Source organism: Anarrhichthys ocellatus, unplaced genomic scaffold (assembly GCF_004355925.1).
Source record: "Anarrhichthys ocellatus isolate YVR2014 unplaced genomic scaffold, GSC_Weel_1.0 scaffold698, whole genome shotgun sequence".
Classification (NCBI taxonomy): Eukaryota; Metazoa; Chordata; class Actinopteri; order Perciformes; family Anarhichadidae; genus Anarrhichthys; species Anarrhichthys ocellatus.
In genome coordinates, this window is record NW_022280672.1 from 1,104 (window position 1) to 19,431 (window position 18,328).

Consider the following 18,328-nt stretch of genomic DNA (forward strand, 5'->3'; position numbering starts at 1 on the left):
ACTTGTCCCCCAGTGCAACACTGTGGCTCTTTCATGTGTTTTTGGACGACAATGGAGCTCACTGGCACAGAGGAATAACATGCATAAGGCTTTGATTCACAGACCGCACTTGTATTGTCAATTCCTTGTTGGTTTCAGTTTTTCCATGGCATTTATTGACAAGAAAATATAGAATATCACCAGACATGTCCTTGAAACAGAAAGGGGCAGAGTCTGTAGAGTTCATTTTGAACAATACACAGGCCAAATGTTATTTTAACAGCAGAGACATTAGTAAAAAACATACAGCAGATCATGTGCCCACATATTCTTCATCTGCTTGGTCCTCCTCATAAAATTACAAACTGTCTTTTCACAAAAAAAAACAAGACAAGAGTTCATACAGTCAGATATCCACTACAATCACCATGATGACACTTACTGTATGGGGAGGTCATTGTGCAAATGAATGCATTCACATGTGAATTTATGTTTTATATCATAACATGCAATGTCAAGACAAGTATTTGTGCGTCAATGAACGTTCCTGATCATTTTGACTGACATTTCCTCATCATCTCATATTATGTTGAACAGGTAAAGCAGCCGTTAAGAAGAGATGCTTTGATGTTTGATAAACCACAACTTTGCTTAATGCATGTGTTGCAAACATATACACATGTTCAATACTATAAATGAGACCAAATAAGTTAACAGGCTCTCATTCTTTTAATTTCCTCTCATCAGTTAAACAAACAGAATGACCACCAGTCATATCAGATTCTATGTTATAAGTAGAATACAAACATTCAGGCTCCCTCATGTGGCTCAAAGGTTTACTGCAGATAGAAATGTTGAACAAAAGAGGATGGAAAAAAATTCTGCTCATTTATTTGACGACCCACCGCAAATCTGTGAGGACAATGCCACTCATGCGGTCATCATTCCCATGCATTTTCATGGATTTGTTGGAATTATTGATTTAATAATAATATCTTTGGATATTATACAGTGGACATGGTAGTAAAAACATGTTATATGAGGAGTGTGAAGATATTTCTGGTGTTGATGATAAACTCCAGAGCACATCAGGATACAGCAGGGCTGGGTGATCAGAGAGCAGAAAGCAAGAAATGTCTCCCCACAGTGGCAGGAAGCAGTAGTGCGGGTGTGTTTTTTTGTCACAGCTCACAGACTAACTGGGGCAATACAGAGTGCTCCTCTCTCTCACACAAACGAGTACACGAACGAACCTGAACCCCGACATGCAGGGAACGACATACGCACATTTACTCATTCTACTCACACGCAACAGATGCAACAACTCCCATGCGTCTCCAGTGAGGGCGTCTCGTAGGTGTGTCCCTCAGACACACTTGGCCTCCATGTCGTAGAGTTGAAGGAGGTCAGAGACCACAGCGTCGATGTGTGCTTTGGTCACGTCCACACACAGCACCTACGCAAAAAAAAACACAGGCTTCAGTTCCACACCTAACTTCAACTAACATGGACATCAAAGGTCCACACATTGTTCAAACAATCTTCAAACGATCTTGTAGCCTTGAGGCCGGAAGCAGAAAACCATAACAAATCCTGAACTTTTCTATTTGCATTTAGTGACTTACAAAATCAAAGAGACCTCATTGGCCACCAGCCTTCAATTACAATGAACAATTACACGAGGCACTTCTGCTCTGAAGATTTACAGAAATGTTTTTATTAATGTGCACTGTCCCTCATCAAATAAACCAATAAATAACAAAAAATAAGATGGAGCTGGATGGTCAGGTGATAATGTCCCTGTGGTTAAAGGGCACAGTGGTACAAAGCTGTATGGTTGCTGTTGCAGGGGCCACCTGTGCACGGCTACAGCTAGTCCATCATACTGTACATGGCCCTGACGGACTAATTTAATTACACATGCATTAAATTCCACCAAATGTGAGATAGGATGGAACATTGTATATCCCAGAGGTTTCTTTAAAATGTCACGAGAGTTTGTCATTTTACTGCAGTTTGCGACAGACACCTTCATTCCTGTTTACAGCAGTGTGTCGTGTGGAGGCTCTATACAAGGCACACCCCCTTAGATAACTTATTGGACTAACTAATCACGTAGTGTTGGTGCCTAACCCTAACCAAAACATGACTAGTTCAATTAAGCCTGCTGTAGAGCTTTCTTTGGTCTTTTTCTTGCCTCTCTCATTAATGTCCTCCTTGCCTGCTGTGAGTATTGGTCCTCTCTTGGCAGGTTTGTTGTGACGTCATATTCTTTCCAGTTTATAATAATGGATGTAACGGTGCTCTGTTAGATCTTGTGACCGTCAGATCACGTGACACTTATACTGCACACAGGTGGACTATAGTCAGATTTCTGCTAACTGATGATGTTATTGGTCTACCCTAACTGAGACGGAGTTGTTTCGTGGCGACTTTTTGGGTGAATTTTTTGTGAGTTTATTAGAGCGTGTAGAACCTAGCTCGAACACATCTCCCATCTGAAACTACCGCCACACACACACACCTGCTAATTTGATACCATCTTAATAAATCCACCTATAACAGCCTCTGTGGCACACACACATAATCATTATGAACACTTAACAGGGAACGCACACCTGCCACCACTCCTTCTCCCCGACAGGCAGCTCCACTCCGTAGCTGTTTAGAGCCAGGTGCAACGTTGCTATGGCGATGTGTTGTGGTATGTGGCGGATGCACATGGCGCCATGGTAACAGTCTCTAAGCAACGCCCAGGAAGTCTCAGCAATGGGAGTTCGAGACCAAGCGTGGCGGTTCACGAGTGACTTCACGGACAACAGGTAGTGGAGTAAATACTGGAGAGAAAAACACAATGTATTACTGTACATTATGCACAAATGGATTGTGTGAACGGGGATCAGCCAAACACAGGTCAGCAAAATCATTTTGAGTTGGCCTTTCTGTCACTAGACAACAGAGTGACTTACAATTTCTGGACCACTGAATGCAAGAAATAGAATGAGGAAATTAGAAAAGCTTACGAATATCAGATCAGCTAAGAAAAGTGAACTCAAATCTGAAAACACTCCTTTGACCCAGACCATACTGCAACGGCACACACACACACACACACACGCACCTTGTGAGGGTGTTCAAAGGAGACTTGGAAGTTGAGCTGTCGGAGGATGAGGAGCTCACACTGCACCACGCTGTCCCTCAAATCCCAGAACTCCTTGTCACATTCTAGAGGAGCACTGCCACTGTTGAAATACCTGTGAGGGAGGAATGGGAAGTGAAATTTGACTTTACCAGCTAAATAAAAACAGACACATCTGATGACGATGATGATGATGACGATGATGATGATCAGTTGATACTTATCATGAGTTCGGCATCAAATACATGCAAACATTGGCTAGTTTACTAAGACGTGTAAAGCAGGGCCACAATTAAAAATATATTAATTATTGGTTTATTTATAAATTAGTCACACCATTGAACAATTAATCTCATTTCTCACATTGTGTCTATCACAATTTCCCAGAGTCCAACGTGACACGTTTAATGTCTCGATGTGTCCACCTAACAGTCCAAACCCAAAACATATTCCACTGAAAATGACATAAAAGCAAAGTCAACAGTCAAAGGCTCCAGAACAAGTTAGTAAGTGGACTCAACTTTAAGAAAGCATGGACGAGAACGAGAATAATAGACAGTGATCAAACGTATCCTGTTGATGAAAACTGTGTAATATGTTTAAAAGCTGCAGAGCAAACAAGTGAGTAAAGATTGTTCCTAATCGTTTATTTTTAACTTCCCATTCAAAAGAATATTCCTGCTGAGCTGTCTCAAGAGTTCACAGACACGGTCCTGGTTTATTGGTAAGAACATCGTTGATCATGTGAAATCAAACTAAAGCTGAAACACTTTGTCGATTAACCGATTGATTAGTTGATGGAAAGAAAGAAAAAAAAGAGGCCAGAAATTCACTGGCTTCAGCTTCTCAAATGTGAATATTTGCTGCCATCTTTGTATTCTGTGAAAGCAAGCGGAATAAATTTGGCTTTTGGGCTGTTGGTTGGACAGAACAGGTGATTGGAATATGTCAGCTTGGGCTTTGGAGAATTGCGATGGATATTTTTGGCCACAATTTATCACATCGACCACACACATATCGATTTCCCACCATAGAAACAGAATGCATTTCTATGGTTTCCACTTAGTCTTGTTCACTATTTTCTGACATTTTACAGAACAAACAATTAATCAAATATTTGTAAAAGTATTTCACACACAAATCAATGTAATTAGTTAGTTCTATATGATGACAATCTATTATGTTATTGGTTTGAATGAAATGCACTCACCGTTGAGTTCAGAAAGTCAAGACAGAACCTCTCAACTAACATTCCACCTTAAAAAGGTGACTAACTGTTTCCATGTGAATTAGGTGAAGTGGTACTTCATCATAATAGCAGACAGTTTGCTGAGTTTTCTTTTTGCTCCCAGCAGTATGATTTAAAAGTGGCCATGAAGATCCGTGGTCACTGCAGGTAGTGTTCACTCTTCACCAAGCATCTTACCTATGGCTTACGTTGAGGATGTCACGGGTCCTGGTGTGCTGCTCCTCCACTTTGCCAGCCAGGTACACACAGCTCATGGCCACCAGGTAGGGTTCATAAGCATGCACGCTGGCACGTTCCCAGAAGCGGTGGTACAACACGCAGGCTGTGGCTACGGGCACCGAGCGCATCCCCAGCTTCACTCCTGAGCAGGGAGGACGAGGTCGGAGTCAACTCGTTAGAGGAGCACTCATTTCTAAATCAAAGTTGTATCATCTTTGACTGATTCATGCTAAACATATGCATGTATTGCATTGGTTGTAATCTATTCCAGATCAGCAATATGTCCTGATAATCACACGGAACTGCCATTAAAATTCAACTTACTTCACATTCTTTATTTGAATCACTGAGAAAAAAATCTGTGCAGCAGGCCAGTATGATTATGGCTCTACTTGTCCATTTCTAACTTGCTTACAAATATCACAATCTTCCTCCATTCAAAAAAAAAAAAAAAAAAAAAACCACAGTAGTAAACAATCAACAGTGTAGAGGCAAAAGCAAAGCTGAATGGGTGCTGTCTGAGGGATCAGATGTGTGGTGAATTTAACAATAGACCTAAATAATTAAGAAAAGCAAGCATAGTTACATTAAATTGATACATCCTCTCTGTATCCACCTCGACAAGAAAAATAAATCGGATAAAAATTCTAATAAAAAAAATACGTCAAAAAAATAAGTAGAAATTGTAACTTACTAAATTAAAATAATGCGATAGTAAGTCCTTATTATCTCAAAAGTCAACAAAAGCTCTCCAATATCTCGTCATGTTTACGTAGCAACTCAGAATGTCAAATTATTCTTTTCATGGTTACTATGCATACATTCTTTTCCTTAGTACACTGTGAATATACTGAGGAAATGAATTGTTGACACACACACACACACACACACACACACACACACACACACACACCTCCGTGGTTTACCTGTCTCCATAATGAAGCGACAGACGCGAAAGTGTGTTTTTATGTCCCGGTCTGACTCTGCATCCCCACCGGAGTCTCTCCTGCCCACCAGCCAGTCTCGGGAGGCCGGTAAAAGAGAGGGCGGTAAACGAGAGGACGGACCCTCCATGGCTCCTGGACCATCAGCAGGACGTTGTAGAGTGTATCGTGACTGTCGACAGGGGGCAGCTAGCGTTAGCTTTAGGTTGGTTATGATATGCCCTAAGAGTTTCTTTGTAACCCGCTGTAAAATCAGCCACCAGTGGCTGCAAAGTTCCGCTACGACAGGCCTTGTGTTTCTTCCTAATTTAGGAACGTTTTAACTAGCTTCGGTCTAGCGTTAATGTGTTGCTAGCATATAACCATACTTTCGAGACGGTTACTTACCCGGAAGATAAATAGTCGTACTTCCGGTCAATTCTCCAACAATAAATTAATTTGCGAATATCTTTCGAAACAAGAGGATAGAAAGGACACTTTGTGCAGCACGCAAAAACACATTAAAATTGAAGTTGTTCGTGCAAAAAGGAAAAATATCTAAATACGTCGGTCCTTCTAATTAACATACCACAAATACTTCCGATTATCTTCCAAAGTAAAATTATCATTTGGGGACAGGGAGCTAAATTAATTAGAATAATGGCATTTGAACAGCGTATATAGACAGCAGCCACATACATTTATTGTTTTTTGTTTGTTTGTTTTTTTCTTGCGTATGCACCCAGTGCACCCAGTTTCCCGTGTGTTGTTTTCAACTACGGTCAAGTCCGGAGCGAGCGAGATACTTTGCAAAGTTAGCGAAGGGATCGACGTGAGACAACTTCCGGATATCAAAATATGGTGTCAATAAAGCATATATACAAATTGCATATATGGAAATAACATTGATTGAACTTTATTTACATTAAGTGTAAAACATGTTACCTGCATCTCGTGAGTTAAAGGAGACAATACAATAAAATTGTGCGTGAAATGTAGTCATTCTTTGATTTGAGATTTGCTGCAAAGATAATTAAATTAATAATATCTGTCTGACTGATATGTATGTGTTCAGGACATTTCTGACCACACCCATATCAAAAATCAAACATCTTACCTGTACCAATTAAGATATTTTACGGAGTAAAAGTCCTACATTTTTACCTTCAAATAGCTAATGTCAGAATTCTTTAAGGTGCTATAAAGATATTTTTCTCAATAATTCCAGACAATGACTTTAATGTGTTCAGGACACCTCTGACTCCAGTCAAATTAAAAATCTAACATTTTTAAACTACCAATTAAGAGATTTAAGTAAATGTCTTACATTTCTACCAAAAAATAGTTAATATATTAATATTTGAGGTGCTATAAAAAGTATTTTCTCAAAGTGCCAAACAATGACTAATATATTTGTGTTCAGGATATCTCTAAATCAACCATTTAAACATTTATTTTTCTACTGTAACAAACAGAGTTTTTACAAAGTAAATGTCCTACATTCCTACAGAGAAATAGCTATACTATCTGAATAGTTGAGGTGCTATGAAAATAGTTTTCTCAATAATTCCAGACAATGACTGATTCATTTGTGTTTTGGACATCTCTGACTACAGACTTACTGAAAGTCAAAAAATATTATTGTTCTAATTAAAATATTTTACGAAAGTAGAAGTCCCTATTTTGAACTGTGTATACATTTATGAATATTTTAAGTGCTATAAAAATTATTTTGTTGATAATTCCTGACTCATTGTGTTAAGGACATCTCTGACTACATCAATAATGAAAATCAAACATTTGTAATGTACAAATTAAGAGCTTTTTTTTTAAATCGGGCAAAATACAGGTAATTAAGGCCACCACCCGAACAACATAAGAGTGTTGCATTGGAAAAAAACTGACTTTTTGTGGAATTTTTATCAACACAGACAGCAACTCCAGTCAGAAGTATTTGCTTTTTTAAGCTGTGTCCATCTGTAGGCACTGGGCATTAAACCTAGCAACAGCTGTCACACTGAACCTGAAAAAGGGCAAATTAACCACCTTTAAAAGACAGAGGTTCCATGCCGTTTAGTCAGTTTGATTTAAAGCAGGCTTTGTCAAGGTTTCTGAGTTTTAATACACTTTAACCAAATGTTCCATTTCTGTTTTCATGTTGTAGCAACTTATACTGTAATAACTGCGCACAATGTAATCATTTAAATGTAATAAAAGTCCATAATGTAATAATCAGCGCACATTGTAAATAAACCGTTTTAAGCATAGGGTAATATGTTTTACATTATTATCAAAATATTACATTATAAACAAAGCAAAAAAAACTGTTGAACAATGTTAGAAACTTATAGTGCATGGTGTAGTAAAAAAACTTCAGATATTAGCTATTAGAAGGTACAAATACAGGACTTTTTTAGTTAAGATGTTTGATATTTAATATGGATATGGTCAGAAATGTCCTCAACACATAAATATCAGTCAGTCAGATATTATTCATTGTTAATATAATTATCTTCACAGCAACCCTCAAATCAATGAAAGACTTCTGTTAGAAAAATACAGAATGATACATAAGGTTTGTATTTTTCCATAATGCTTAGAAACAGACTGTGCATCTGTTTCAATATAGCCATGACCTTGCTAATCACAGATGTGTTTTTGAAGACGGATATCACATTCGCTTCAAGGAGGTGCGCGCCAGGACAGGCGCCCACACAGCCACACAATTGACAGCTGTGTCAACCGAAGAAGATGGTTCAAACTGGTCCAAACCTTCACGATACCATGTTATGAATCTTGTTTGTCACAGTGTATAAAAGACAAGGACTTAGAGACAGAGCTCTGAGCAGCAGCTTGACGCATAACTGTATGTGAAACAACTCTGCTCCTTCTTGCAAGAATAAATCTCCTGATTATTGATTTTACACTTGGTGTCGAGTAGAATTTTTCTAAGAAGTACATTCCACACATAATTTAGCTGTATTTCCCCTTTAACTCACGAGATGCAGGTAACTTGTTTTAAACGTGATGTGAATGTAGTTCAATTAATCTTATTTCCATATATGCAATTTGTTTATACGCTTTGTTGACACCGTATTCTGAAAACGTCGATCCTTTCACTAACTTTGCAAAGTTCTGGATCTGGGCCGTTTGAATGCGTTTACCATGAATGTCAGTATATAGGTGCACTAACATTTCAGTGTGGCTGATTTGGCCACAGTGCTAGTTTCCCATTGGCCGTTAGTACGTCCGGAAAGGATAGGCCTGTTTGATCGCGTTGCTATGCAACGAGTCAACAAAAACAGACGCAGATGCTAGACAGATGCAGACATGTCCATGTACTCAGCAAACCAGGTAACCTTTGTGCGAGCTGAGAAATACAAATTAGGGACATTACACATTCAGCTGTTGTGTTTTACTCTGACGGACCTCGTGTTCACTTCCACCCTCAGTATGAAAGCGCCTTCAAGCCGCAGAGGCTGCAGAACTGGTGCGAACCGAAGCAATTCAAAGAGGTAGCCTAAACGTCATACATCAGTACTTTGCTGATGTATTAGCTATACTGCTTGTATTTCATATTACCTGGTAGTTTGAAGAGTAGCATTGCCATCTGAAAATGTGTGTGTGTGTGTGTGTAGAGACCCGCTGCACAGGAGGGTCACATCACCTTCATTGCTGATAATAGAGGACATCTGCTCCCAGGAGTGAAGAAGGTTAGAATATATCAAACCTATTTTTCCCCTCTTCATGAAATATTGCTTTCATTGTGAATCTATGTTTGACTCCACTCCTGTGTGTATGTGTGTGTGTGTGTGTGTGTGTGTGTGTGTGTTCTGAAGAGGGGCAAGGCATGGCCAGACTTTAAGGGGACCTGGGACCTACCTGCTCGTATCCCGACGCACCACATCAACCCTACAGGCCGCTCTGTGGAGGGCCTCAATAGGCTCAAGTCCTGGGGCTTTGACCTACAGCACTCTGGCAGCAAAAACACAGACAGGCTGCAGGCCGGTGTTGGCGCGCACACTACGCAGGTAAGTTTCTGTAAAAAGTATCAGGTCACCCGTCACCATGGCAGATAGCTTTCACTTATTTAGCAGTATTATTCTTAAGTTAAGTGATATATTCCATACTTCTACTGTCTACAATTCTAAAGCCTTCTACGTAGATTTCAAAAGTGGCAGACACAAGCATTGAGAGGCTGGTGGAAACGTTCACTGACCTGCCTCAGTGGCCGGTCAGAAACAAAACCGAATGTCAGCTTCAACATACATGTTGGTCCTGCCATATCTTTTCACAAGATCTGTTTCAAAAGCAATACGTGAGTTTCAAGGGTGTGACAGTCATCAGAGTTACAGTGTAATGTTAAGGCAAACCTAGATTTTCATTTTCTTTTAAGCATAATTGCTCTTGTATTTCTATTTTACTTCTTATACTAGCTGTATATACCTCGTATTTATTTGTTTACTTCCCTATAGGTCTGTATTTATTTATGTTGTTTGTGCTGCTGCAAAACCTGAATTTCCTCTCTTGAGAACAATAAAGGCTTATCTTCGTGTCTTTATCTTTCCTTTCAGACCAATGGGGATGAACAGCAGGACGGTGCTGCCCTATCAGTGAACCCAGCCAGCCGAGAAGCCCCCTCATCCTCCAAGCAGAGACACAAAGACGAACATCAAGACCAGTGAACGTCATTCAATTCTTAGTGGATGAAAACCAATGGCTACAAAAATCTGCAGTCTCAGTGTCGAGTTATTTTAGCATGTCTGACTGTTACTCACGAATCATGAAAGGTCAACAGGTCAAGGTAAAAAGCATGAAAAGCTTGTTGTTACAGATGTGTTTTACCCTTTTTACACTGCCTGTGTTCACCCATCTCCTCCCTCCTCTTAGTCTTCTACCTCTTTTATGGTTTCACTTTGATTAGTTGTCCCTCGCTGACCAAACCAGATGAAGTCTTTCTCTGTGAATGATGTATCTATTTCGACCACCCAGAGTTGCTGATTGTCAGAGCAGTGGAGAGACTAAAAGACATGTTTGGTGGAGTTTTATTTTGTTTCTGTCCAGTTTGAATGAAATGTGTTTTAAGAGTTAACAAGCTGAACGGTTCTATTTTCATGTTTATGTGTAGGAATATTTCCCCCACTGACATTTTGTGATTTTTTATATATTTATCAGACAAAAAAAACGATGAGACCTTGCGTAACATAGCATAATCTCTGCTTCCTGGTACATGTAGGCACAGTCAACACATCACAAGAGATCAGCTTTCTCTGTCCATATACTGTAGCACTCACTGGGGACATTAGTCCTTTAGTGCACATTTACCATCTGCAAATGTTCCATTAGAAAATACAATGATGAGCGTCTTGTCCAAGAACACTCTGACTACATCAAGTCTAATGAGATAATGTGTACTGCATTCGACCATCGTGGACTGGACTTTGTGAGAGCACAGATGAACCCATTTTGTGAGTGTAATAAAATTGTAGTTTACAATCAAAATGGAGGCATGAACAAAGTGAACACTGCGAGGCTCTAGGTCTGGTCCTTCTAAAGTTGTATCCCAGTCCTGCACACAGCTCAATCCATGGCAACACACACTGTCCCTGTCCCAGTGACTCATGACTCAGCGTTATAAAGCCACATGGCTTTCGCAGAGTAACTTGCTTCTCCACAACTCAACATTTAACAATGGACAATACAAATAACTTCCAGTATGAGTGTGTCCTAAACTGTCAGCCTGATACATAATGCATTTATATAAGTGCATAAAACCGTGTGTAGATTCACAGCTACAACTGTGTGTACACACAGACGCATCCATACGCCTGGTCCTCCTTTATGAATCTCAAAAGCGCCGAGTGTGAAATTGAGAAGCTCATCGGTGAAGTCGAGAAAGGAAATTGCGTTTTAATTGATAAAGCCCAAAAAAACGTCTCTGAAATCACAAATGATTTTTTTTTACAGAGGCTATAAACAAAGAAAGCACTTATCTACAGTGGAATATAGATTATATTTTTGTCCCCACAGTAATGGAATAGTTGGGGATCACGAGAGAGACAAAAGAAAGTGCCCACTCGTAATCTATGCATCACACCAAGACGTGATCGTCTGTTTGAGCCGGTCATCGGGGCTCCGGAGGGAAGGGAACATTCTTTTATGCCACTTTACGCAACACAGCACAGGCCCGGTAATCTGGCACACCTTTTGAGATAAGATAAGTGTCCCTGTAGGGGAATGTATTCTGGCCTCTTTACTGCTGTTCCACAGTAGTTAAAATAACATAACTTGTAAAAGTTTGCATACACACAAATTCTGATAATGTCAACATATCGCACAACCCCCATTGCCAACATTCTACATTAGCTGTTGGTGTTGAGACTCTAATGGACATAGACAGGAATGAACGTTTACATGGGTTCAGTCTGCTCTGGGGGATCTGGATTCTACCAGTGTCACAATCTCAAGTAGCTGGTTTACACCCAGACGCAGATCAAGAGTTGAGGAGGCAGCAGCTGGAGTACAGTACAGGTAACAGGAGACAGTCCTAAAAGCTAAGAAAACTTCCCACTGAGGAAAAGTAAACACATACAATATGTGAGAGACGAATCAACTGATGAAACACAGGTAAGGTAGAAAACAGAAGTAAACCCTTTCAAAATGAAACAGAGAACAGACTAGGCCATGTCCACATTACTCCGTTTCCATTTGGAAACGGATATGTTTTGCTACGTTTACGCTGAGCGTCCACACCATGCCGGAGTTTTCGAGCACCGAAAACGTAGGAGTTTGAAAACGCTCCCGAGGACGGATAAGTTTGAAAACGCCAGAGTTGCTTTGTCGTGTGGACGATCGAAAACGGATAAGTTTGAAAACAATGACGCCCACATCCGCGTTCGCTACTTGATTGGTTCTTAGCAGTCATGACGTGTCCTTCCCTGTTTCGTCACACTCCTATCACGTGACCCTTACCCGGAAGATCACAAACATTAGCATTGATTACCGATCGACTACCAGCTTAATTCAACATGGACAACTGATTACAGGTGTTGCTGACCTTGTTGTCTTTAATAGCAGCTGTTGTGCAGTTAAAGTCTGCATTATTACAGAGGAAGCAGCTGTTATTGGAGCAGTGTGACCAGCGGCGTTATCAGACCTACAGAGCGGCCATCTGAAGTCACGTTAGTGGCTTTAGGGAGGGTGATGGACACAAAACGGAGGACTTTCCTGTCCTTATTAATGCTTATTTTGTTCTGCACAATTATTGTGAAGTCCACAGATAAAATGTAAAGGAAGAAAACATGAAATCGAGTGAGACGTGTGTTGACCACATTTATGGACCCATAATCTAGTAAACCTTTATGTGTAAGTGTTGATTTTAAAGTAAATTTGATGTGTGAGAGATAGAGCAAGACCCCCAGCGCTGTAACTAAGTCTGAAAAATAAAACATCTAAAACTTTCCACGAAATGTGTCTGTTTGAGTTCATAGAGGAAGATTTTAAAGTTAGATCTTAAGTATCAAACACGACCTTTCATTCTTAAAGACTACTTGATATTGTATTTTTTTTTAACTAAACAACCAATCTACTTCCTGTTTACACCGGCACCATCACGCCCAGTGTACGTGAATAGTCACGTGATATTCGTTTAAAACAAATACGTGTTAGTGTGGATGTAGCCTACATACTGGGTACAACTAGTTAAAAAAAAGAAAAATAGCATTTGTTTGACCCATTCGCCTTCCCTCCTTTCTGCCACTTTAGAGAAAAGATCCCACCACCGCTATGTCCCTGTCAAGTCTAGGGATAAGGGAAGAAGACAAGCCGGTGTAATCAGGCGTTGATTGTCATTTATTGCCAAAGGACCCCAAAAAACAAGCAACAATACAGAAAAGAAACCCACAATCACAGATAAATCAACTGATGTTGGCACGTAAAGAAAAGGCCATGGAATGGTGCCACATCAGCAACCAAACAAATCAATCTCTACTATGCATCTTAAATTCACAGGTGCAGAAAATACAAGTAAAATAAATAGCTGCCTATCTTAACTTAAGGAGCAACCACACAAAGGACACAAATGAAAATGCAAACACAATAACAAACTAATCCCTGTCAAGTCCACAAAACTAGTGCCTCTTTGTTAACACCCTGTTATACATCAAAATTGAAAACACAAAGTTCAAGGACACAGCATCCCAGTTTATCAATAAGAAGCACAATGGCGAACTGTTCAATGAAGATCATCACCTCCCCGGTTGTGAGTCCCAGATGTCTCGATTTGAGAAGACAGCCGTGGGATTGGGGGATGGGACTGATGACATCAGAGCAAAGGGAAACCTCCATGGTTTGGACCGATCCCAGGGTGTGAGGCTGTGAGAGGAACAACAGTGCATCGCTGTCTACAGAGAGAGGACGTAACACACATGATGGGCATGACACAGCTTCATGTTGACCGAGATATTCCAGACCTGTCCGCCAGCCTCCTCTCAAATGTCCCTGTTGCTAGGTACCCTTCCCTGAGTAGGTTGTCGGTTTTTGGGCTCCGAGCATAGGTTGAGCTCCACCTAACAAAATCAACACCACACATCATCGGCAGCAAAACGCTGTATGACGCTATGTTCACACTACGAGCGACAAAAGCTATAAAACGGCCAAGCTACATTGTCAGAGAATAGCCGCTGAAGTGTTGCTCAAGCGCTTGTTGACGTAGTTATGTTGTTAAAGAGACAAAATAGATTGGAAAGGAATTACCTTGGATTCCTCGGACGCCTCAAGCGTGAGGTAGAAAATTAGAACAACCTCTAATACTTAATCTCGTTTTAAAGCCGCGACCAATACGCACAGCTGAAGCTAATTATAGCACCATAACTGTTATTTACAAATAACCTAAATTATCATCAGCAGTGATGTTCAATTCTCATCAAAGGAACAAACATCTTCTTATTGACAGCAGCTTCACACCATTTCATTAGGCACTGGAATGTTGCTACGTCAGTGAGAATGTTTAACAAGGCACAAAAGTCACATGTTCAGCTTGCATACAAGATCCAGCAGGTCAAATAAAAAAATATTCATCTGGCCGGAAGAAAGAAATCACTCCTAGGTTTGGTGTGGAATTGTACTAGGCTTTATTGAGATCCTGATTTTCTTGATGATCACCCACTCCTTCTGCCCAGCTGTGACTTTTATCCTCAGACAAGAAGAGCTAAAACTATACTTTTTGTCTATCTCTAGCTTCTCAAACCTCCCATTCTCTAACGTCCCCACTGACTGGAACTCTTTACAACTCTTCTCCCCTTTCTCTGTGGTAATCACGTTATGGCCTATCTCCACCTGAGCTGACTCCAGGAGGTCTTTACCCTCTGATCCTGTTTCTACAAATATCCCCATCACTACTGCAGGCTCTGTGAACACTGCAGTCAGGTAAGTTCCGTTTTCTGGGGAGCGTCCCCAGAAAAATCCCTCACCAGCATCCAAGGCCAGTTTGGGGTAGTGTTACTTGTAGGTGGACATATCAGAATAAACCTCAGCTGAAGGATTGGTGTATAACAATTCCTCAAAGTTCTTGTCCTTTAGCTTGTTGTAAGTCCCTTGGAACGAGGAGTAAGTCCCCATGTGTTGGAACAGTGAGGGTTTGAAAATGATTGGCTCCCTTTGTGTCAGCAAATCTCGGAAACGAGACATTAACCAGTCGCAAGGCATTTCCGGGTAGAAGAGGAAGAGGAAGCGGGCTAGGAGAGGAAGATGGCCTTTGTATAGTTTACCAATGTAGCCGAGGACTGAGAATTCCAGCATTGCCCAGGTGGTCTTCTTCGCCTCTTGCTCCTCAACGCGCTTCCTGATGGTGGAGAGGAAATTTTTTGCAGAGGAGACGTCGTCCTCCAGCTGGAGGTAGTATTTGCCAAGACCGGCACTGTAGTGGATCAGGAAGGAGTAATCCAGGTTCTGCTTGGGGCGGAACGATACCCTTTCTGGAGCATCGTTGTAGTTCCTCTTTAGACCTGCAGGAGAACCAAAGAGACCTGTATCAGTATTCAGGCTACAACCTCCAGTTCTGAAAAGTGAAGCCAAAGCTGAAGTGTCGTAAAGCTGCATTCTCTCTACTGTCCATCAGGGGGCGACTCCTCTGGTTGTATAGAAGTCTATGAGAAAATGACTCTACTTCTCTCTTGATTTATTACCTCAGTAAACATTGTAAACATGAGTTTATGGTCTCAATCTCTAGTTTCAAGTCTTCTTCAATACAGCATGATGTTCATTTAGTAAATGATGGTCCATTTAGAGTCAAATCCTAAATATGTCTCATTCAGAGTTTGGTTGTACTTAGCTCCACTCGTGTCACTTCTGGTTCCAAAAAAACAAGATGGCCACGGCCTAAATGCTTAATTCATGGCTTCAAAACAGTAGTTCACAAACCAATGGGGACAACACGGTGACTACGTCCACTTGTTTTGTACAGTCAGTATCACACGTCAACCAGACACTCATGACATAGATGTGAATCAAAGAGTACACAAGTAGTGCTCCTACACCTGTACACAGTACTACACCTGTAAGAGAAGGGTACTGATCCTGAGGAACATGGAGGACCACCAGCTGGCCCTGTTCCAGCTCCAAAGCAAATGCACTTTTGATCTCCACCGCTGTAGTGACTCTCCAGCTGACATCAAACTCTGCCAGCAGCACTACCACCACCATGGAAGAGCGCTCTTCAGGAGATGACTGTAAGAAGAGGGACTTCAAGGTGGGGATTAGATAGCTGCCCTTCTTCCTCTTCACTGATGTAACCAGATTCATCTGTTGAGTGACCATTCCAGTAGAAGCCCAGTACTAATGGTAATTCATGTTTATGATCTATCACTCTGCAGTTAGTAATCAAGCCATCATTAATACTTACCTCTCTCTATTCTCTAACCCTTATCTAATATACCTTTAAACTGTCCTTGACTCTTACTCTCACCAAAGCAAAGAGTAGATACTCAGCTACATAATCAGAATTTACATCTACATTGTATTTGCTCAGGGGCATCAAAACTAGCCCTGGGGCACAGGGGCACCAAAACTAGCCCTGTCGGGTTGCAGCTGAAAAGCTAACAGAATACAAACATGAAATTATAGTCGGATCTACTTGTGCCCTAAATGAAGCAGTGATATTATAAATCAATTAATTTAAACACATTCACACAGTCCTTCCTGCATTTATCAGTATAGACTGTGTTGCTTCCAGCCAGAATTATGTGTTTAACTTCTTCATATTTGTCTAATACAGAGGTTTACGCTTCATTTGTAAAATATGCAGCTCTGCTGACAGCAGACATGTCCATGTTTGGGACCCACACACTCAATACAGTCCTACAAAAGAATCTTCAGCAGGCAACAAAGCATACCGTTCTGTCCATAACATCACCAGCTAACACCTCAAGCTAACACCAACTAGCTATTGACATGCTAAGCTATGGTGGCGCCCAACCAGTTCAGTTAAAGGAGCTGTATTTAACATTCTGAACATTAATATAGCAGCAAACAACTATTGTCAATGGAACGATATAGTGGAGTAATGTCTACCTGAGCAGAGAATGAAGTCACTCTCTCTCTTTGTGTGTTGTAATCCAAGCTGCTCCTGGCTTTGTTGACATAGCCGGGCCGGCTGCGCATGCTTTGGGTGCATGTGAATGATTACGTACGTAAGTGTGTGCATGAAGTTTGGTAAATGAAGTACACAGAGTGCAATAGCTTGTCATGGTATGAAGGGCATTTACCACCAAAGATGGCAAATTGACTTTCCAGATCGGTGTGCTATTAGTGAGTGAGCAGAATACACAAGTGACCGAATATTCAATGATAAAGACATGTAAATACACATAATATACGGTAAATATTCAAATGCTAAAGCGTATACTGAAATGGTGTGTTTCATTTAATTACAATAGGCGCAAAAGGAAAAGGAGGTTACCATGAGTCTGTAACAGTTCACATTTTATTTTCAGCTTGTACAATGGTCTTGGACATCATTTTTGCACAAAGTTAATGACCATCACATCAATTCTTCTTTCACCAAAAGGGGCAGACAAGGTGTGTAACTCACTCTGTTGAGTAGATGGGGCTCCAGCAAGCACCTGATAGGACACATTGAGAGGCAGATAATCTCCCCGTTCCACCCACGACTCTTTACTAACCAACCTCTCTCCTTGAAAAGTTAACTCATTTGGAATCGGTTCGTGTGAAATTATCCAGCCCTGCAAAACAAATATATTTATTGATCGATCAGAATTAATTACAGTTGTGACACTGTTTCCATACACTGAAGCATGAAACAAAGTTAGGGAGGCATCGATCAGGCTTTTTCAGGCTCGATGAGGATACCTGGGCTTCAAGTGTCGGCCGATACGAGTACCGATCCGACAGCGTTTCATTAATAGGCTGTATGCCTCACTGTGTGGAAGAGACTGGGATCATTATTTTACATGTAAGGCAACATCAACCATGACTTCAAAATTGCTTTCCTAATTTTGTAAATCAAAACTTATTGTAACAATAAATCGTACACCAGCAAGTTGGTAAAAATTCTAAATTAACAGGAAGTGTAAACCTTTTTAATGCAAACTGGTCAAAACTTAAACAGGAATTATCGTCACAGTAAAGAAATCATATATTCTATAGAATTCTATAGAATTGAAGTAAATAGAACAGCCCCATGGTCACCGAAACGTGTTCCAGCTATTTGAGTCAGTATTGGTGCATCCCAGTGAAAACGTGAGTGTTGCAACTAATGGCCAGAAATGTAAGCCTTGTGTGTGTGTGTGTGTGTGTGTGTGT

General features: G+C 40.6%; 3 protein-coding genes across 3 annotated transcripts in view; 1 reads left to right on the plus strand and 2 right to left on the minus strand.

The window, feature by feature from the left end:
* Nucleotides 1-825: 825 nt before the first annotated feature.
* On the minus strand, nucleotides 826-6,019 carry LOC116376907 (cyclin-Q-like). The gene is made up of 5 exons (XM_031838407.1): nucleotides 5,513-6,019; nucleotides 4,545-4,728; nucleotides 3,101-3,233; nucleotides 2,598-2,816; nucleotides 826-1,435 (listed from the first exon to the last, which is right to left on the minus strand). Exons 1-5 carry the CDS (start codon nucleotides 5,658-5,660, stop codon nucleotides 1,346-1,348), a joined length of 774 nt encoding a protein of 257 aa, XP_031694267.1. The 5' UTR covers nucleotides 5,661-6,019; the 3' UTR covers nucleotides 826-1,345.
* Nucleotides 6,020-8,804: 2,785 nt separating this feature from the next.
* LOC116376908 (protein Flattop-like) lies at nucleotides 8,805-11,609 on the plus strand. The gene is made up of 5 exons (XM_031838408.1): nucleotides 8,805-8,863; nucleotides 8,962-9,024; nucleotides 9,148-9,222; nucleotides 9,349-9,540; nucleotides 10,084-11,609. Exons 1-5 carry the CDS (start codon nucleotides 8,840-8,842, stop codon nucleotides 10,192-10,194), a joined length of 465 nt encoding a protein of 154 aa, XP_031694268.1. The 5' UTR covers nucleotides 8,805-8,839; the 3' UTR covers nucleotides 10,195-11,609.
* A 1,728-nt stretch (nucleotides 11,610-13,337) lies between these two features.
* Nucleotides 13,338-18,328, minus strand: part of LOC116376906 (alpha-1,3-mannosyl-glycoprotein 4-beta-N-acetylglucosaminyltransferase C-like) — a 5,688-nt gene continuing 697 nt past the window's right edge. Inside the window, 3 exon segments of the mRNA XM_031838405.1 lie at nucleotides 13,338-15,513; nucleotides 16,063-16,290; nucleotides 17,568-17,748. Coding sequence (XP_031694265.1) covers nucleotides 14,612-15,513; nucleotides 16,063-16,290; nucleotides 17,568-17,748 — 1,311 coding nt within the window. The 3' untranslated portion in view covers nucleotides 13,338-14,611.

Coding starts and splice junctions, on each gene's coding strand:
- LOC116376907 (XM_031838407.1), bottom strand. CDS start 5,660: ATGGAGGGTCCGTCCTCTCGTTTACCGCCCTCTCTTTTACCGGCCTCC. Junction 4,729..5,512: donor TCGCTTCATTATGGAGACAG/GTAAACCACGGA, acceptor CTCCCTGCTCAG/GAGTGAAGCTGGGGATGCGC. Junction 3,234..4,544: donor ATCCTCAACGTAAGCCATAG/GTAAGATGCTTG, acceptor CCTCCCTCACAG/GTATTTCAACAGTGGCAGTG.
- LOC116376908 (XM_031838408.1), top strand. CDS start 8,840: ATGTCCATGTACTCAGCAAACCAG. Junction 8,864..8,961: donor CCATGTACTCAGCAAACCAG/GTAACCTTTGTG, acceptor TTCCACCCTCAG/TATGAAAGCGCCTTCAAGCC. Junction 9,025..9,147: donor AACCGAAGCAATTCAAAGAG/GTAGCCTAAACG, acceptor GTGTGTGTGTAG/AGACCCGCTGCACAGGAGGG.